General features: G+C 38.4%; 1 protein-coding gene across 7 annotated transcripts in view; it reads right to left on the bottom strand.

The window, feature by feature from the left end:
- rl (Mitogen-activated protein kinase rl) overlaps positions 1–21,392 on the bottom strand; it is a 44,988-nt gene extending 23,596 nt beyond the window's left edge. For 6 of the 7 annotated variants that reach the window (XM_041774675.2, XM_041774678.2, XM_041774680.2 and 3 more), the window contains exons 1-4: positions 21,309–21,392; positions 20,844–21,082; positions 1,902–2,028; positions 1,732–1,842 (exon numbers count right to left, since the gene is read on the bottom strand). In XM_041774675.2, the coding sequence (XP_041630609.1) occupies positions 1,732–1,842; positions 1,902–2,028; positions 20,844–21,001 (396 nt within the window). In that variant the 5' untranslated portion in view covers positions 21,002–21,082; positions 21,309–21,392. Of the gene's footprint in view, positions 1–1,731; positions 1,843–1,901; positions 2,029–20,843; positions 21,083–21,245; positions 21,268–21,308 lie in introns of those variants that run through there. The other variant, XM_041774676.2, reaches the window with a different exon arrangement.
- Positions 21,393–22,470: the final 1,078 nt, after the last annotated feature.

The raw sequence follows: 22,470 nt of genomic DNA, 5'->3' as shown, positions 1-22,470 counted from the left end.
TTTACACTAAACTACAAAAAAAAAGCCCGAAATTGAAATTTTTTTTTTGAATGGCCGCCATTTGTTTAAAAAAATTTTAAAAAAAATCTGTTCCGTCACCCGAAAATGACATAAATTCTGATTATAACCCCGTTTTTATTTTTCATTTCGGACGCTCTGGAGACCCTGAATCGTGGCCGCCAGGACGACACCTTTTTTTTCGACCACCAAGTTTGAAGTCTCATTACTCTTTAAACAACCCTCGTATCGAGGCAAGAACAACTTTTTTAGTTACTTTGAACATTTTTGAATACAATAAATAAAAAAAGTTTTAAATTATTCTTTGCGTTTTCAAATAAGAATTTTTTTAAAAAGGGTCCAAAAAACGGCTTTTGAATGAGAAGACCCCCTTAACTAATATCCATAGCGGTTCACTGAGTGTTCCCTCTTCCTGCGAAGTGCCTCCAGGGTGACGGCTTTTACTTTCGGGCAGTTCCTCAGGTTCCCTGATCTAGTAACAGACTGGCTTCTCTGGCTTTCGGCCAGACGGTTCCCTAGCGGTTCGTGATGTCATACAGCGACTTCCGGGACAAAAATAAATCCCAACACCATAGTCTTGTATGAGCAACCCAGCCCTCGCAGAGAGCTAGAGGTGGAGAACTATCGATGGCGCTATCGAAACTATAGATGGTTGGCTGCTATCGAGCCGCAATCGATAGTGTTAGACACGTTCGATAGTGACCCAACCACCATCGATTGTGCCTTCGATAGTTGGTGTCTCACATCGCTAAAATAATTCAACTCGCGCTTGTGTAAAAATTGAACAATTTTGTGTTAAGGGGGTCTTCTCATTCAAAAGCCGTTTTTTGGACCCTTTTTAAAAAAATTCTTATTTGAAAACGCAAAGAATAATTGAAAACTTTTTTTATTTATTGAATTCAAAAATGTTCAAAGTAACTAAAAAAGTTGTTCTTGCCTCGATACGAGGGTTGTTCAAAGAGTAATGAGACTTCAAACATGGTGGTCGAAAAAAAAGGTGTCGTCCTGGCGGACACGATTCAGGGTCTCCAGAGCGTCCGAAATGAAAAATAAAAACGGGGTTATAATCAGAATTGATGTCATTTTCGGGTGACGGAACAGATTTTTTTTTAAATTTTTTTAAACAAAATGGCGGCCATTTAAAAAAAAAATTTCGATTTCGGGCTTTTTTTTTGTAGTTTAATGTAAAAAAAAAAATAGAAAAAAAAATTTTTTAAAAAATCTGTTCCGTCACCCGAGAATGGTGACAATTCTGCGTCGACTCCACTTTGTTTCATGAAAATCGGTTGAGTTGAACTGGAGATATCATGGCCGCCAGTTCGAAAAACGCGGTTTCGAGATAAACGCGTTTGAAGTTTGAAAAAAGCTCATTTTGCGAAGAACTTGCTTCACAAATAAGGCTGTATCTTCTAAAGTATTTCGAATTTCTAAAAATCCTTTTGGGGACATATACACACCATCCCAAGCTATAAATAAATGCAAAAAAAAAAAAATCGAAAAAAAAAAGTTGCCCAATGAGAAGACCCCCTTAAATTGACGGCAATTAAAAAGGAAATAAATATACATACTTTAAATATACATACTTTAAATATTTACACTTTAAATATACATACTTTATTAACCTTTGTTGTTCTTTGCTTTGGAAATATATATTTTTTTATTAAACTTACAAAAACCATATTTATATTTTAATTTTCATAATGAGGCACTTACCTGTGTTTTGAGTAGTTTATACAAATCAGTCTCCATCAAGCACTGTACTATATAAACATCTCTCATCTGTTCTATGCTATCTACTCTCAGGATGTCACGAATATCAATAATCTATAAATTTATGAAGTTTAAGTTTTCAATATTAAATTAGATGTTTATAATAACATTACATTTTCATGCTTAAATCTTGTCAAAATAGTTATCTCTCTCAGAGTTCTTTGACAATATGTCTGATGTTCAAACGGCGAAATTTTTTTTATTGCTACCCTTTGGTTGGTTAGTGTGTCATCGGCCGACCTTAAATACAAATAAAATTTGAATTATTGGCTTAAATGAAGTGTATTCGTTGGTGGTCAAAACTATTATAAATATATATTTTAACAAGTTTTTGGTTTATATTACGTACATATATAGCAATTATTGATACATGACACTTTTTTTACAAACAAGCTCTAGAAAAAAAATTGTTCTAGTTTGACTTAACACCATAAGGGGGATGGTAAGGGTGTACCATACTAAGGCAAGATCAGCATAGTCTTTTCTTCACAGTTGGCTTTACAGTTGCATCAAGTCGACTCGTATGTGAATGTCAGTCAGATACACTCCTCGGAAATGGCATCCAATACAGCCAATGGGAGCGGCATTTCCCGTGGCTCTCATACTCGAAATCCTATGACTCCCAATCCTTACTCTTAGGTACAGTCGACCTTCTTCATATCCCCAAAACCCTCGTTTATGAACATGGCAAACAACACAATCTGCTTCACACCATTCTATAACAGAAATAGAGGAAGATGAACTACTGCGCTCGGATGATAAATGATGGGCTCAACGACGATGGCCGCTGCTGAGCTCAGCAACGTATGGAAGGGGATCAGCATTAAAACCGACAAGGATATCGCGATCGCATTTCGTTACCCAAGGGGCAGTCTAACCACGGCAGGGTGGTGCCAATGTCTTTCAGTGCCAGATTTTCAGTGGTGGGTTGAAGAGCCATATTAATAGGCTTCGGATTCATGGCCCACGAAGAACCAGCACCCCCGTATTATAACGTCACTATTTGTAACAAATGGGAAACGCCCACTGTTGCCGCCGTAAATTAGAAACCGAATCTTAAGCCGATTAATAAACAATTAATAAAAAATTGATAACCATACGCCAATCATCCGTGCTCTCATTTCTTAAAAAAACTTTATAATCGCTTTATAGACGCTTTCAAGGAATGGTACTACTTCGCTGGCGCTGGAGTAGACAACTCTATTGCGCGGGTACGATGGACGTGCGACTCGTGCATACATGTCGACCGTTCGTCCTCAACATCGAAACCCGCCGCTGTACAGATACACGAATCGGAAAAAGCCGCACCAAACAAAGATGCCGCCACATTGACAATAGAACCCAACTCGAATAAGCCGGCTGAAACATTATTTACTCAAACCTCAAACAACTTAATGATGGCGATGCTGGAAGGAAATATATCGAGCAGAAATACGCCATACTGGCACAGCAGCAGGGGATGTAGGAAAGGCCCATCCAATTATTTGGACCAACTGCAACTCAACTACCAGCAAGGCAAATCCTACCGGCGGACCTGCCAACTTTCAATGGCAACCCAGCAGATTGGCCAATCTTCATTATCATGTACGACGAGAACAGCAGCTCGGTAGCCGGATTTTCGGACGCAGAAAACATGCTTCGTCTCCAGAAGTCTCTCAAAGGAAAGGCTTATGAATTGGTACGAGACAAGCTGTTACTGCCGGCACTGGTCCCAGAGGTAATCAACACCCTAAAAACCTTTGGGCGACCGGAGCAGATCCTTGACCGTCTGATCGATAAAAGTCGCCAAATAAGTGTACACTGAGACAGACTAGAGTCTCTCATAAACTTTGCAATGGCGGTCCAATGCTGCTGCGCGAGCTTGTATACAAGTTGCCCATTCAACATAATTAAGGGGTTATATACCTTTTTGAGCGAAAAAATTGAGGGAACTTTCGATTTTTTTTCAGGTGTGTAGCAATTATTTTATGACACTGAAGTTATTATTTATTGATAGTACATGTTTTTGTCGAAACAACAAGCGTTTGTTCTTGAAAAAATATAAATAATTTACGAAGTTATGGCAATTCTCTCGGAACCTTTTTTTTATAGCGGCTTGCGGTGACCACGATGGAAGTCCAGCAGGTCAACCGAAATAAAAAAAACCAAAAAATGTTTATTAGTATAGTATTATTTCCAGTTCGTAAACGATTATTTTCAAGAATATTTTGTTTTTTCTGCATACAGTAACGATTTTTCCAAAAAGTTAATTTTTCGAGTTCTAAAAATTTTATTAAAAAATTCTGATCTGCAAAATCAAAATTGGCGCATAGAAACTGAATCGTTCACGAACTCGGCACAATCATTACGAATAATTTAAAAAAAAATGAAGATCGATCAAATGGTTCTTGTGCAATCGCGGTCACAGCAAAGGCACTTTTGGAAAAACACGACTTTGAGATAATCGCATTCAAAGTTTTACGTTGAGTATATGCAACTATTGAAGTCGCGCCTCAAAACGCTGTTTTCCTATCGAACTATTATTCGGATCTCTATGAAAATTTGGGAAAATGTTCTTTAGGGGATATACTTTAGGAAAAAAATGTTTCGTTTTTTTGAAAACAAAAAAGGTATATATCCCCTTAAGTTGGGCCTTACATCCGCGCAGTCTCTACATCCCTGTTGTTAAGTCATTTAGCGACTGGATATATCATCTACCAGAAGCCGCCTCCACAGTCATGCCTGGACAAAACTCATGGAGCGTAAATACTCATACACAAGCATCAGCCGGAGAAAAGAACCAAGCAATGAGTGACTCCGAAGACGATCAGCAACAAGATGCCATCATCGAATTTTGCCAGTGACACTATATGGGAACGGAGTAAGGATCAACACGTATGCGTTCCTGGATGAGGGCTCATCTGTGACATTAATCGACGAAGGAATTCTAAAACTCCTCAAAGTTTACACATCACCCGAACCACTCTGTTTGCAGTGGACCAGCAACACCACCCGTAGAGAGGAAACGTCTTTCAAGGCCCGAATGCAAATATCGGAGATGGGGGAGTGGAAGAAAACAGTGGCTTAACAACGTACACTTGGTCAAGCACCTTGCGTTACCAAAGCAAACTGTCGATGTAAATAAACTCGTCGGCAGATATAACCACTTACACGGATTGCCAATAAAATCATATTATAATGCTGAATCGATGCTACTAATTGGCGCTAACAATTGTACCTTGGCTGTTCCTCGCAAAATTCGTGAGGGAAGACGCAACGAGCCCATCGCCTCAAAATGTACTCTCGGATGGAGTATTCAAGGCACAAGCAACGCCAACAGGAATTATTCCTTCCATCACTGCGTTTGCAACTGGAACGACATCGAAAAGGCAGTAAGAGAAAGCTTCAACGCAGATCCTATCGCACCGCGAGAGCTCTTCTCCAAAGACGACGAAAAGGCTAAAGGAATTCTGGAGGAAACATGCAAGAAAGTAAACGGTAGATATCAAAATGGCTTGCTCTGGCAAGACAAGAATTTAATTCTCCCAGAAAGCTATTCAACCGCCTCGAATGCCTTAGACTAAAAATTAAAAAAAAAAAATCCATAACTTTTTAACAAAATTCAAAATCAAATTGACAACTCAGTCGTAAAAAATTACGCGATCAAATTGCAACCCGCAGATATAGCTGAGGACACCTCCCTATATTCATTGCACTAAATCCAAACAAGCCAAATAAAATCAGACTAGTTTGGGATGCAGCTGCAAAGAGCCACGGCAAATCCCTCAATGACTTTATGCTGAATGGACCGAATTATTTAAACCCGCATTCAGAGTGGGCCGTATAGGCGTGTACGCGGACATCGCTGAGATGTTCCACCAAATTATCATCCAGCAGAGCGACATGCATGTTTAACGATTTTTGTGGCTTCATAAGGATAACAAAACTCCACGTATATTCGTCATGCGTGCAATGACATTTGGTATCTGCTGCGCGCCCTGCATTGCTCATTATGTACGTGACAAAAACGCATCAGTGTCCCCGATCTTTCGAGTCCATAACAGAGGCTCATTATGTGGACGCTATACCGACGACTCTGAGGCGATCGCAGTAACAACAAAAGTCCGTGACATGCATGTTGAGGGAGGCTTCACCATTAGAAATTGGATCTCAAACTCTACCGCCATCCTAAAACATTTTGGAGAGCGCCAAATAGACGAACAGAACCCCAAAGAGCTTGGTGACCCCGAGAAGGTTCTCGGTATGTATTGAGAACCCTCGAACGACGTTTTAATGTATACTTTCAGATTTGCGAGACTTAAAAGAGACGTACTAAACGGAGAAACTGTACCAACAAAAAGAGAAGCCCTACAGGTTCTGATGTCCATTTTCGATCCGCCTGCTATTATGCTACACAATCGGTCTTAAAATGCTACGACACTTTACTCGCATCATGGCGACAATGGAAAACTGACCTTCTTCAAGCTGCTAAATTGGAATTTCCTCGCTTCTACTCAACTCTGCTGCCGAATGCTGAACAAATTGATTTGCACACTTTTGTAGATGTACGCCTACGCAGCAGTTGCTTATCTTCGTATCAAGCAGGGAGCCGATATCGACACAGTCCTAGTAGCAGCTAAATGTAAGGTCGCCCCGCTAAAGCCAGTCTCAATACCACGCATTTAGCTCCTGGCAGCAGTAATGGGAGTGAACTTAGCCAAAAAACTTATTAATATTAGAAGGCTCAACATCAACTCAAGCACATACTGTTCAGACTCAAAAACAGTATTGCAGTGGCTGGATATGGACCCTCGAAAATTTCAAGCCGTTGTCATGCATAGAGTTGGGGGGATAATAAATAACACAAGCCGAACTCAATGGCGCTGGATTTCCACAAAGGAAAATGTTGCAGACTCAGCCACAAAGTTTATCAAATCTCCTAACGCTAATCGCTGTTTAAAAGGACCCCAGTTTCTAGCCAAGCCAGAACAAGACATTATTCTCGATAGTGGCGAAACGACGGAGCTACGTAAGCATGTCTTCATTATAAACAAACTAAAGCATTTTGATTTTGCAGTGGAATACTTTTCTGATTGAAGACGCCTGTATAGAGCCGTGACCTTTATGCTATACACTAAAATAATACGCGCCAAATGTCCACTGCCATCAACTTTAGACCCCGAAACCATAAGCAAAGCTAAGTCATGGATATATAAACAGGCTAAATTTAGGACATACTGTGCTGAAATCACTGCTCTCCAAAATAACACAGCCGTGGACAAATCAAGTCCTTTGATTGCTCTTAATATCTACTTGGATGAGGAAGGCGTGCTACGTGTTCAGGGAAGAAAATATAAAATAAATCCTGACAATACTATCGTTCTGCCAAAGAAGTCTCGAATTGAATTTTTGATTTCAAGATTACCATGAAAAATCACATCACATAATGCACGAATCGACAATAAATAGTATAAGAAACGACTTATACATACCTCGTCTACGAGTGCTGTATAAAACAGTTCGAAAGGCATGTCAAATATGCAAAATCGCCACATTCAGGCCCGAAGTACCTCAATTGGCTGCAGTACCAGCCGCCCGACTAGCCTCCTTCGAGAGACCCTTTACATAAAGAGGAGTTGACTACTTTGGTCCCATACTAGTTAACGCCGGCAGACTTAAGGAAAAACGATGTGGATTCCTCTTTACACGCCAGACACTGAGAGCCGCACATATAGAAGTGGCCTATATACTTGATGTAAGCTCGTGTATAATATGTGTTCGAAATTTTATGACACGCCGCGGGACTCCAAAAGAAATCTTCTCCGACAATGTAACAAACAACTGAGCAAGATGGTGAAAGAGAAACTCAGAGAATTAAGGAATGTCACCGCCGTAAATTAGAAACCGAATCTTTATCCGGGTGATAAAAGGTGTGACCATTGAGTTTCTGATCACCCAAAAATTAAAGGTATTTTTTTCCTGGAAATGTATCTGGTCACTTGAGAAAGCACCAGCCTGGGACAAAATAAAAAGTTTTTTAAAGCTGCTAATTTTTTGTAAAACTTAATAAGATTAATAAAGTGACTGCTAAATAAATTTGTCGAATAATTAATAACCCTAGGCCAATCATCCGTGCTCTCAACACCCACCTTTATTTTTCCGAATACGAAAAAATTTTGTGCTTAACTATTACACTTAAATCAAGGTACTGTCATGGTCAACAAGATTTTGGAGACTTAACAAATTTCAAAGCTATTACAATCTGAATGAATGCGGACATCGCATGAACTCCGATATATGTGTATATTTTTTTAACGCACTTTTTGATTTGTGTTAAAAATAAAATCTACTTAACTTATCCAAAAGATCCTAGTTCATGGAAAGTCATACTTCATGTATGCTAAACATATTCTAAAAATTTCACAACAGATCTAAAATGAGTTCTTTTCAGTGATGTAACTTTGTAATGATATGGAATATCAAAAAATACTATTAAATGCCATATGACACTCTAATGCAGTTTTCATTAATTAGCTACTTCATTAGAACCTTGAAAGAGACCACTATATGTGTAATTTTGCTTGGATTATTTTGGTAACACGACTACGGTCACACCGACTGTAAAAGGTAAACAAAAAAAAGGCGCATTCGCGGCGTTTTACTATGAATTTCTAAATTCCTCGTCGAAGTATTCTTGCATAAATAAATGCAGAATCCTTTAAATTTATGTTTTTAACCTATAATGCTTACAACTTTTTTAATTATTAAAAAAAAAACTTTAATGAATTTTACAGCGTAAGAGCCTTGCCACCTTGCGGTGGCATAACATATTATTTTTCCTAATTTTCGAATATTTTTTCATTTCAAAAACCAGCGAAATGATATAAAATTAAACTTCTCATTGTGAGACCATACTGTCAATGAGCTGGCTAATACATTTTTCAATTACAATTTTCTTCATTAAACCAGTATTTTGTTATCGAGTATCTAGTATATTTTATGTAGATATATCGCGGCAATGAAGTAGCTAATGCATTATTCTAATGCAGTAGCAATGAAGTAGCTAATGCATTATTCTAATGTATTAGAGCGCCATATAGCCGTCTTGCTCGCACTTGTGTAAAACGCTATAACACTGTCAAATCTTTAATGAAGTGTCTAATTAATGCGCCTATAAGCACATATAGTACATACGTTAAGGAGCGATTTATGAAGTAAAAAATAAAATAAAATAAATAGATTTTTTAAACCCGTTACATGCATCAAGCTCCTTAAGTAAGCTCATGAAAGTTAAGAAAGCCTTTACTAAACCACTCAATAAGTTCCCGGCCCGACATATAGGGGGCAGTAGTAACCAAACATCGATATTTTTTATCGATAGTGGCTTTTATCATAAGCATTGTGTACAAATTTTACAACTCTGCGACCACGTGTTTTCAAGTTATAAATTTTAAAGTGAAACAACCTTTGAGTTTTTCTACAATATGGAAAAAAAAGAATTTCGTGTCCTCATTAAACACTGTTTTTTGATTGGAAAAAATACGGTAGAAGCAAAAATTTGGCTTGATAAGCATTACCCGGACTCTTCTCCAGGAAAATCAACCATCAAGGACTGGTACAATGAATTTAAACGTGGTCGTGTGGACACCGAAGACTTTGACCCTAGCGGTCGCCCAAAAACAGCAGTTACGCCAGAAAATATTGCTAAAATCCGAAAAATGGTATTGGCCGAACGCAAATTGAAATTAAAAGAGATAGCTAATGCATCAAAGATATCAGAAGGCAGTGTGTTTGCGATATTCCATGAACATTTGGATATGAGAAAGCTCTGCTCAAAGTGGGTGCCGCGATTGCTAACACCGGACCAAAAGCAATAACGCATTGATGATTCCGAGACGTTTTTAAGCATGTTTAAGCGCAATAGGACCGATTTTTTTCGTTACGTAACAATGACCAAAACATGGATACACGACCAGTCAACAGTCTTCTGAGTGGGTGGTAGCCGGTGAAAGCCGTCCGAAGCGTCCCAAAACACAAATATCGGCGGGTAAGGTTACGGCGTCCGTATTTTGGGATGCATATGGGATTTTGTTTATAGACTACCTGGAGAAAGGTAAAACAATCAACAGCAAATATTATATAAAGCTGCTGGATCGACTGGACCAAGCTATCATAAAAAAACCTCCACATAATGCAAAGAAGAAACAGCTGTTTCACAGAATAATGCACCGTGCCACAAGTCTGTGGCAACAATGGTGAAATTGAGCGAATTGAGATTCGAACTACTGCCGCACCCACCCTACTCTCCAGATTTGGCCCACAGCGACTACTGGCTTTTCTCAGTTCTCAAAAAGCACCTCCAAGGCAAGAGATATCGAACAAATGAGGAGGTGATTGCCGATACTGAGGCCTATTTTAATGGCAAAAGTTCAGCCTTCTACAAAAATGGCATCGAAAGGTTGAAGAAGCGCTGGACTGAGTGTGTGCCGTAGATGGAAACTACATTGATGAATAAAACTAAATTTTCAGAAAAAAATGTGTTTTTCCTTCTTAAGCCGGGAACTTATTGAGCGGTGTGGTAAGAGCGGGGTATGGTTAATTCGGTCACTTTTTAAAAATTTGTTGTGGCGAAACGGGTAAAGTTAGCTTAATAAATTAAAAACCATATAATAGTACTACACTTACACCACTTTTTTTCAATTTTGTATTGAAAACTATTCAGAGATATAAGAGTAATAGGGAATCTTACAGTTTGACAGTTACAGTTTTACATTCCCAGTTTTACATTTTCCCTACAATTACCGATCGTTCATATGTCAGCTATATGATATAATAGTTGTCCGATTTTCAAAAAACTATACCAAAATTCGGAAATAATAAAAGCTCATATCTAAAAGTAGATAGGAGTAGATAAAAATACGTTGAAAAACAACGAAGTTATAATTTTTTTGATTAATTTCCCGATCGTTCCTATGGCAGCTATAAGATATAGTGGCCCGATTTTCATAAAATTAAAAGCGAAAATCTTAAATAATATAAATTGGCTATATATCTAAAAAATTATGCAAAAATGTTGAAAAACTGCCAAGTTATAATATTTTTTCTAAAAATTTATCGAACATTTGTATGGCAGCTATATGATATAGTCGTCCGATCCGGCCAGTTCCGACATATATAGCAGTGAGAGTATATAGAAGACTATATGCAAAGTTTCATTCAGATAGCTTTAAAACTGAGGGACTAGTTTGCGTAGAAACGGAACATAAAGATAAGAATCGAGAAAAAATTCCGTTAGATTTACTCTATTTTTGTTTTATTGAAATTTTTTCACACGTACAGCTCGATTTGGCTGTTCAATGAAATAGCAGTTTTTTGTTTTCTTCCGCAAAAAGTGCCGACAATTTTTTTAATTTTGTAAAAAATGTGTTTAATTAAGGTCGTTATTATAGTTTATACTATAATACACCTTTACAACGCCAAAAATATTATTTTAGTGGGTGCAGAACCTCACTGCTCCATGAGAGAAAGGGATGTGATTCTTTAGCCTAGAAAGCAGGGAAAAACATGTAAAGAAGCTCCCAGTCTTTCGAATTGTTATTTTAAAATAGTTTATAATCCCATAAAATATAAATCGAACCCAAATAAACCAAGGTGGGACTCGCAAAACCCCAATTGTAGAGGCTCGACGCGTACTTCGCTTCAGCAAAGCTAGTCCTTTTGCATCCTCTAGGGATATAAGAGCGGGAATTGGCATGGGAATCAGTCATTCGCCGGGGACTTATTGAAAAAATTTTGAATTCGTGAAGTCCATGGAAGATGTCATTGCTTGGTTAAAGTATAGAAAATAGAGTACCCTGTATACTTCTCTCTACAATGCACGCTTGTATAGGTATAGGAAAGAGATCTTGAAGTATCTATATTTGTCTCGCTCTAAGGAATAGAGAATACGAAAATATGTATACCCACTTTTTGTTTCTTCTTCAACTTCAATTCAGTCGCAAATAAAATTTCGCAGCATACACACGGTGTTCTGATTTCTCGCTTTAAATTCTGCCGCTCAATAGGTTATGGGCCCAGGAACTGGAGAATTTAAGTTAGGCGGTGTGTGACTCGAGACTAAGAACAATGAGTGCTCTTTATCAAATTGATAAGTTAGAGGAGACTAACTATGACACATGGAAAATACAGATGCGATCTGTATTGGTGCATTCCGGCTTGTGGAGTGTAACATCGGGAGAGCTAACTGACACGAATGTTCCAGAAGGACAAACTCGGGTGGGTTTGGACAATAAGGCGTTGGCAACAATAACGTTGAGTGTAAAGACATCTCAATTGGCCTACATCAAGAATTGCTTGACGGCTGAGGAAGCATGGACCAAGTTGAAGGAGGTTCATCAGCCAAGCGGACCTGTACGAAAGGTACAGTTGTACAAGAAACTGCTCAACAAACGGATGGAGCAAGGGCAGAGCATGACGACATACATAAGTGAATTTGTAGAAATTCTGGATGGCCTAACTGGAGTTGGAATAGAGCTAAACGACGAACTACGCACTATCGTTTTGCTATCGAGCCTTCCAGAACAATTCGAACATTTCGTGGTTGCTATGGAGACACGAGATCAGTTGCCTTCGTTCGAGGTTCTCACCATAAAGTTAAAGGAGGAGAGCGAAAGAAAAGGAATTGCAGAAGAACGAGTCGACAATACTAAGGCATTCGCTGCAACACAGAAGCACAACTCACAGACGAAGAGCTATGGGCAGAAGAAACGAAAAACTATCGTTTGCTTTAAGTGTGGTGAACAAGGGCACATTAAGTCCCAGTGTCGGAGTGAGGGAGATCACCGCATGGTACCGAGAGATGTGGTGAATCGCCAAAGCAGCCTGCTGCACGCCTGTGACGTCAACAACATTGACAATTCAACATGGTGCTTGGATAGTGGCGCAATAAGCCATATGTGTTGCGCAAGAGAGCTATTCACCAAGTTTGAGAAGCACACGGAACAGATCGGACTGGCCGATGCTGGTTTCCTTCAAGCAGAAGGTATAGGTGACGTCAAGATACAGACAGGCCTGTGCATGTTGACACTGAAGAACGTTCTTTACGTTCCGAAGATGACCGGAAATTTCTATTCCGTGAGCAGTGCTGTAAAGAATAGGTGCAAGGTGACCTTTGACATTGAGAATGCCAAGGTAATGCAAGATGGAGAATGCATAGTAAAAGCCAAAAAGATTGGCAACTTGTACTTGTTTGAGGGTGGCCGCAGTAAATGTTTTGCTATGTCATCGGTTGATGGGATTTTGCTACACAAGAGATACGGCCACATTAATTTCTCTAGCATGAAAGAGATGGTATCCAAAGGGATCGTTCGTGGGATAGATAATATTCAGTTACCAGAGAATATTATTTGCAAAACGTGCATGGTTAGCAAAATCCATGTCCAACCTTTCCCAACAGCAACAAGTAATCGGGCTAAGGAGCTTTTGGAGCTGATACACGCAGATGGTGGACCTTTCCCAACACTGTCTCTCGGAGGTTCCAAGTATTTCCTGACTTTCATCGACGATAAGTCCAGGAGGATTTTTGTTTACTTTCTGCGTGGGAAGAACGAGGTGCTGTCCAAATTCATCGACTTCAAGAATCTGGTGGAACGGCAGACAGGAAGAAGGCTTAAATGCCTCCGGAGTGATAACGGTGGAGAATTTGACAACAACCAGTTTGACGAATGTCTCAGGCAGCATGGAATCGACAGACAGCTAACAATAGCGTATACTCCCCAGCAAAATGGAGTTACGGAACGGGCAAATCGTACGCTAGTGGAGATGTCGAGATGCCTTCTGTTTCAAGCGGGTCTGGGAGATTCTTTTTGGGCAGAAGCAGTCAACACTTCGGTTTATTTGAGAAACCGCTCCCCTACCAGCGCATTAGAGAGTATGACTCCTATGGAAGCGTGGACGGGTAAGAGACCTTGTGTAAAACACCTAAAAGTTTTTGGATCTCTTGCAGTTGCTCTGGACAAGGGTCCGAGGAAGGGCAGCAAATTTCAACCTAAGGGCAAAGAGTACATTATGGTTGGGTACTCTGTGGCAGCCAAAGGGTATCGACTGTACGACCCAGCAGCTCGACAACTGGTTGAGAAACGCGATGTTTTATTTGATGAACATCATGACGTGGCATCAAAGGGTGATGCTGTGACGATTGAGCTGGAGGAACCAGAAGAGACCTGCCAGCAGCTGGGACCCGGAGATACAGAAATCGTTTCTGACTTATCCGTCGATCCCGACAGCTCAGATGAGAGCACGGATCAGTACGAGAGTGCTGAAGATAAGGACGAAGAGGTCGTGGAGGAGGCACGCAGGGGATCCGGACTGGAAAACCTGGACGTCCTTAGAAGCAGTACAACATCCTTGGCGCCCTTGTTTCGGAAAATATTCCGATTTCATTATCCTGCAAAGAGGCGATGGAGAGTACGCATGCCAAGGAGTGGCGTGAAGCTATGGCAAGAGAATATGATTCTCTGGTTGCCAACCAGACTTGGCAGATCACTGATTTAACCAAAAATCAGCGAGTAATTGGATGCAAGTGAGTGTTCAACGTGAAGCGTGATAAAGATGGCCAATAGAACGCTTCAAGGCTCGACTGGTAGCAAAAGGATGCTCCCAGCAGTTTGGCGTAAATTACCAAGAAAGATTTTCGCCGGTATGCCGATTAAAGAGTGTGCGATTCATTATAGCATTTGCAGCGGAGCTCAAGCTACATCTACACCCAATGGACGGCGTATCTCAACAGCGATCTGAGTGAGACGGTCTACATGAAGCAGCCGGAAGGCTACTCAGATGAAACGAATCCTGATAAGGTATTGCTGCCAATATATAATTTGAAGTAGTCAGGAAGGCATGGAACGAGAAGCTAAATGGCGTATTGGTGGATATGGGATTCGTTGCCTGTGCCAAGGAGCCATGTTTGTACAAACAGTGTGGAGAAGGTAGTCTTTCACTAATCCTTGTATATGTTGACGATATACTTATAGCTTGCTTTGCTGAAAATCAAGAGCAGCATTTCACAGTCATTCGAGTGCGTTGACAAGGGTCCGCTTAATCATTTCCTGGGCATAGAAATCGAACGAGACGGCGATCTTGGAGCGATTACTTTGGGACATACGCAATATATCAAGGACTTATTGCATGCCCATGGAAGCGAACATTGCAAATCGGCGAAGACACCTTTGGATGCTGGTTTCCAAGTAGATTGCACAAGCCCGCAGTGCAAAAAGGTGGATCCTGCTGTTTATCAGTCAGTAGTGGGAGAGCTTATGTGGCTAGCTCTTACAACAAGGCCAGACATATTGCATTCAGTGTCAAAATTGGCACAACGGAACCAAAACCCGCATGCTGAACACATGGCTGGCATAAAGCACATCTTTAGATACCTCTCAGCCACGATTGACATGAAACTGCACTACCGGCAATGTGGTCAATCGTTCTGTGGATACGTGGATGCGGATTGGGCAGGCGATAGACTTGGCAGGAAGTCTTGTACTGGCTACATCTACCTGTTAGCAGGTGGTCCGATTTCTTGGCGTTCGGAAAAGCAGCGAAGCGTGGCGTTAAGCAGTACCGAGGCGGAGTACATGGCACTATCGACGGCATTCAAGGAGGCGATTGTCATGCGAAGGCTGATTATGGAGATCGGCTGCGGAGACAACGACACTCCGATCGTCGTGTACGGAGACAATCTGAGTGCGCAGGCATTAACCAAGAATCCTGTTCATCATTCCAGAACAAAGCACATAGATATACGTTATCACTTTGTTAGAGAAGTTGTGAAGGAAGGGCAAGTTTTGTTGAAATATAAATGTACAACAGAAATGATAGCAGATATTTTGACCAAAAACCTTCCAAAAACGAAACACGAAGAGTTTACAAATATGTTTAATTTGTTTTGATAATAGTTTTTTTGTAAACAAGCTTGCATTGAGGAAGGGTGTAGAAAATAGAGTACCCTGTATATTTCTCTCTACAATGCACGCTTGTATAGGTATAGGAAAGAGATCTTGAAGTATCTATATTTGTCTCGCTCTAAGGAATAGAGAATACGAAAATATGTATACCCACTTTTTGTTTCTTCTTCAACTTCAATTCAGTCGCAAATAAAATTCCGCAGCATACACACGGTGTTCTGATTTCTCGCTTTAAATTCTGCCGCTCAATATAAAGGCATATCAAGGCCATATCAAGATTGGAGTTCGCCAATAGCCACTTTAACTGCCACTATTCAAATGGCGTAATATCCTTTGGACAAATGACTCCAAACTGGTTTTATTTGGTGGAATAGGACAAGACAATATGTCCGTCGACCTCCAAATACATAGTACCACCCAAACCATGCGCTGAAGACAGTAAAACACGGTGGCCTTAAAATCATGGTATGGGTATACTTTTTATACAACGTTGTAGGTCCCGTATATATGATCGGTAGGATCATCGACCATTATTTTTATGTCCAAATATTAAAAACTGTCTTGCAGCCGTATCCTGACGAAAACATGCCATTCATTTGGACATTTTAGCAGGACAATGACCCTAAGCATACCAGCAAGGTGGCCAAAGAGTGGGTTCTTAAAGAAAAAGTGGATGCAATGCCATGGGGGACATCAAGGGCTACGTATTAAGAGGGGACATCTGAGTAACTGGCAAAACAAAAAACCGATTTTCTAGAATTTTTTTAGGCCAAAGCCAATGACGTACAAATTATTTTGGAATAAATCGAAAACAAAATGGCGGCTGTGTAGCATTTCTTCGTAGGCCCTTTTTTGTTGAAGGGAGTCCATGGCCGGAAGGCTAACGTCCTTAATTTTTGATCTAGAACAAAAAATCAAATTTTTTTAGTTTTTATACCTCAACCGCTATCGACACACGTAGGATTTTTTCGATATTTTGATTTTATGTAAAATGGTGAGTAATTAAAAAAAATGTTAAATTTTCATGAAAAAAACGTCACAAAATTGTTGATAAAACAAGAAAGGAAGCTAACTTCGGCACGCCGAAGTTTGTATACCCTTGCAGATTGGTTTCGATGTTTATAATCTAGATTTAAATGCTGAAAACACTCACAAAACAGAGTTTCATTACATTTTACCTATACTTATTATGTTTACAGTTTGACAGTTACAGTTTTACATTCCCAGCTTTACATATTTTATACATTTACCGATCGCTTCTTTGGCAGCTATATGTTATAGTTGTCCGATTTTTATAAAATTTATACCAAAATTCTAGAATAATAAAAAAAGCGTATAACTCAGAGTAGATAAACATACGTTGAAAAACAACGAAACTATAATTTTTTTTCCTATTTATTTCTCGACCGTTCCTATGGCAGCTACACTACTGGCCGAAATAATAAGTACATGCGTATGTGGTTTGTTTCAAGTCCCATAAAATTTGTTTGATAAACTTAAGGAAAAAGCCCACTATATTTTTAGTTTCCGTACTTATTCCAGATAATAAAAATAACTGCCTAAAGGATTTTACATTTCAAATTTAGAGACAGGGGTCAATTTTATCCAAAAAGCATGAAAATGGGTTGGCCAAAATAATAAGTACACCCATTCTTCTAAGCCTAAAACTCGAAACGTATTAGATATTTTTCACTTCTTTCTTCTTATAAGTAAACTTAGATTAGTATCCAATGAAACCACACTCGTTTTAGGTAACTTTCGCAATTATTTTTGGCATTCTAGCAGGAAGTCTGTGGCAAGTCAATACTAGAAACTGAGACCATGTTTCTTCAGCAAATCTACACAAATCTTCAAAATTTTAAAATGTATTGGTTACAATACGACGTTTTAAGTTTCCCCATAAATTTTTGATTAGGTATGAGTTCGGAAACTGACTTTTCCAACCCATGACGGTTACTTTTTTGTCCCTAAACCAGGCCATGAGGACTTTTAAGGTTTACTTTGGATCGTTATCTCGTTGAAAAATCAAAACAGGCCCATTTTTATGATGTTTTTCATTAAAATAATGATAAATCGTGTTTGCGCGAATATGCCTTCGAATATTTCGAAATTTGTTTTAGAATATGATAAAGCCCTTCACATTTAATCAATTGGCCTTTTCCTAATGTTACTGTTGGAAAAAAACATTTTACAGAAGTTTTAGTGTTTTGGCCGCGGTGGACCTTTCTGTGGAAATGCCCATAAAAACACGTGAGGCATCTCCGCAGAATCGAAAATTTCGACACTTAGACACTTTTGCCGGACTCTATCTTTTGGTATGTAATTTTTAAGACCCTAAAGAATTTTTTAAGCGAAAAAAAAATGTTAGATTTTTTAAAAAAGTTACTCAGATGTCCCCCCTTAAAGAAGTTTCCGACTTCTAAGCCGCAGCTTTGGCAATTTGTGCAGGAGGAATGAGACCATATTGCCCTCAAGCGTTGCTAAGACTTGGTGGACTCCATGCCACCCAGGTTGAGGCTGTAGTAGCTTCTAAAGGCAATTTAACAAAATATTAGATCATAGGCAATTAGAATGTCAGAAGAAATAGGTTTCTTATACGATATTTTTAAATTTATGAAGACCTTTTTTGTTGTTATTAGCTATATCTTCTAAAAGGTTTATGTTACCTAAATTAAATGATTGTGGTATTGTTAATAATTAAATACACTGAGCATTTATGAAAAAAATGTTTATGAAAATAGTGTTTGGTACAGGATTTTCCAATCTTAAACGTGCAGGTCGTGGGCACTGCTATTTCAATGAACACAGCTGTATATGCCTCGGGAATAGGAATTTAGGCCTTTATCGAGTGTAATATGGATCGTTTGTAGGAAAACACCATATTCGATCATTGTTGGACATCATATCTGGACAAATTATGCCCTGTTACGAGCTAGATCTTCAAACAGGACGAGCGTATGGCGCAGATCGTGAGGGATTCGCTGGTGTATTATAGTCCCCGGCAATTATTTTTTAGTTTAGGACTTAGGACTTAAATATTATATATTATATTGGGAAAAATTTTGAGCAGAAAGGTCGAAAACACGCAATAATACGGGCATGACACTGCCGCATTAATTAGAGACTTCACTAAAGATTTGACAGCGCTATAGCGTTTTACACAAGTGCGAGCAAGACGACTATATGGCGCTCTAATGCATTAGAATAATGCATTAGCTACTTCATTGCCGCGATAATCGATGGATCTTCATAAAATATACCAGATACTCGATAACAAAATACGGGTTTAATGAAGAAAATTGTAATTGAAAAATGTATTAGCCAGGTCATTGACAGTATGGTCTCACAATGAGAAGTTTATTTTTATATCATTTCGCTGGTTTTTGAACTCAAAATATATTAGAAAATTAGCAAAAATAATATGTTTTGCGGTGGCAAGGTTCTTGCGCTGTAAAATTAATTACATTTTTTTTTTTTTTGGTAATAATTAAACAAATTTTAAGCATTATAGGTTAAAAACATAAATTTAAAGGATTCTGCATTTATTTATGCAAGAATACTTCGACGAGGAATTCAGAAATTCATAGTAATACGCCGCGAATGGCGGCCGTTTTTTTTGTTTAACTTTTACGGTCGGTGTGACCGTAGTCGTATTACCAAAATAATCCAAGAAAATTACACATATAGTGGACTCTTTCAAGGTTCTAATGAAGTAGCTAATTAATGAAAACTGCATTAGAGTATCATATGGGCATAAGTAGTGCTCCTATCCAGTGCTGCCAATTTGAATTTTTTCCCGTCAAAACTGACTTTTTTTGAAGACTAACTGCGAGAAAAATTTGTAAATTGCGGGAATTGTGAAAAGCGGAAATTCTGGCTTTTTTAGAAATTAAGTTGGCTTTTTCCAGACTTTTTTGTGTTGTTAACTCCTAAATACAAAATATGCAAAAGTTTCAGCATCACAGAAATTGTAGAGTTCCTGGAATGGAGGAATAACGCAGAAATTGAACGCCAATACAATAACGTCAATTTGATAAAGTGGGAAAACATCAGCTACACAAACAAATTTTGGTTTGAGGTGCTCCAGTTTAAAGATTCTGGTGGAAACCGAAGATTTTTTGAGTTTGCAACTGTGGCCATCCAAATATTATGTTTGACCTGGTCAAACGCGGAAATAGAAAGCGTTTTTAGTCAGGTTAACCTATGTAATTAAATCCAAATTAAGGAATTCGATAGGCCTCAGCACGTCTAACAAAATTCTAAGCAAAACGTTAAGTTTTATTTACAAGCAATAGATATACTGTATTCATTTTCTATTTTAATATACAGAAAAGGATTGGGAAGTATTGGTGCGTCGACTATGAAGTGCCTTAGCTTTTTATTGGATTTTTTTGAATATTTTTGTTTAGCTTTTTTCTGAATTCTTCCCGTCAAAAACAGCTTTTTTTGCTGGGCAAAAGTTGGCAGCACTGCTCCTATCCTTAAATAGAGGATACAAGAGTGGGCTAAAATAAGGAAAAGGAAGCAGGATAAGTGGGTGGCTTCGATGCCCATACAACTACAAGCAGTTATTGATGTCCATGGTAACCCAAAATAATATTAACTTTTGTTCCTTATATCAATATTATATCATAAAAGTGCATAGTAAGCAATCGTACGTACCCTTTTGTCCCTGTCGTTTTTTGTTTATAACTTTAAAAGTTAATGTTGAATTCAAATGAAATTTTAGTTGTTGTATAGTAATAACATTTAAAACAAGACTGCATCATTACTTTTCTTTTAGTATCTATAGGAGTGGGTAAAACCCAAAAAAAAAGGGTCGTACGTAGACTTTTGTCCGTGGAATGTGGAGGCCCAGAATTCTGCTATACCTATGTATGTATGTATGTTCTACTTATGTACATATCTACATACCTACATAATTGATTACATGGAAATCACAATGAATATTATTTTTTATTTATTGATTTCTTTTTTTTTAGCAAGGGAATCGTTTGGTATTTACTATACATACAAATAATGAATACATTTTTATTTTATTACTATTCCTATTATTATATTATATTTATTTTTATTTGTTAAAATGTACCTAAGAGCACAAAATTAAACCGTACTTACACGACCATGCCATAAGCTCCTTCTCCAATGTATGTAAGCTTTGTATATCTGGGGCCGACTTCGAAAATCTGTCCTCTGATAACTTCAGCGTTAGGCTGAGGGACTTCAATAGAAACTGCACCTTCAACTCCTGATCCAGTTGCATTTGATGTCGCCATTTCGATTTTAATTTTGTGATATATGACAACTTAGAAATCCTCACAAAATACTTTGATTAATCGCCGGTTAGTGTTAGTGAACTGTTTGGAATAAAATTCAGTTTATTGTGTATATGTAATTATGTACATACACATATACACAATTTTTGGGACAACACCCTTTGAATTAATTTAGTTAATTTTAACGGCATTAAAATATTTTAAAAGAATACATATTTACATATATATTTTACATTTAACATACAAGAAAATTTCGATACATAAAAGAATTAGAAATTCAGAATCCTTAAATAAAATCTTTATTTACCTTAAGTACATCGACTTAAGAACGACAACGGAATTATCGATAAATAAAACGGTCCGACTAAAAAAAATATACTTGTTATACTCATAATACAATTATACATGGTGTATCAAAGGGAGAGTCTGGTAACACTACAAACATAGCAATAAGTGCCAGTGTGAACGGTTGGGATTTTAACTGTGGCACATTTTTAATTTATTTTTTTAATTGCTCCTTGCCAACTTTGTTTACATTTTCATAGCGAATGGTTAAAATTTTACTGTTAAGAAGAAGAAATCAGAGTTGCACCGAAAAACTATCGACAAACTATCGAAAACAAACTGTCGATAAATTTAGATGCACCTTGATGCCGGTCCATTTAAGAAAATACGGAACGGCAAAACCTTATGGACCGTTTGTTTAACGGACGGTGGATGCGCTTTGACGCTCTGTGGAAAGACCCTATAAGTTTTCACCGAAAAACTTGCGCTAATACTGTCTTCCCACACAGCGCATTTGTGAGGAACGGTTGGGAATTTTAAAAAAAGTGAAAGTCGTGTTCCCACAGAGCTGCGTTAAAGCGCATCCGAACAGCTGATCGATCACCTGTGGCTCATGAAAACATAAACAAAGACTGTCGAATTGGCAGTTGCAAATTTGTAATGGAGCATTTACCAATTATTTTGGCTGTTGTACAACCGCAAAAGCACAGATTGCGTCAGAATTTATCCGCACTAAATTTAAATGAATTAAATGACAAGAAATTTTAGAATTTCTAAAGATTTTTCTCTAACAAAGATGGTATAGGCATACAAAATCTTTAAAATAATCGGGTCTTCCCACACACCGTCAAAGCGCATCTACCGTCCGTTGAACAAACGGTCTATAAGGTTTTGCCGTTCCGAATTTTCTCAATTAGACCTGCATCAAAGCGCATCAAAATGTAACGACCGTTTGTTTGGCGATAGTTTGGCGATAGTTTTTCGGTGCAACTCTGAAAATTTTACCATCACTACGAAAGTGTATACACACTTGGCGAGAAACAAATGAGATATGGAATTTAAAATGTGGCGCCAAAGCTACAAGCATGCACAAAATAGTTCTTGGCGTGTTTTCTGTATATTCTTGCCCCTATATGTCCCCAATTGTTACTATTTAATATAAACCGCCTACCTCTACCTTATTT

Source organism: Drosophila kikkawai, chromosome 2R (genome assembly GCF_030179895.1).
Source record: "Drosophila kikkawai strain 14028-0561.14 chromosome 2R, DkikHiC1v2, whole genome shotgun sequence".
Taxonomy (NCBI): Eukaryota; Metazoa; Arthropoda; class Insecta; order Diptera; family Drosophilidae; genus Drosophila; species Drosophila kikkawai.
This window is presented reverse-complemented; position numbering and strand designations above follow the sequence as displayed.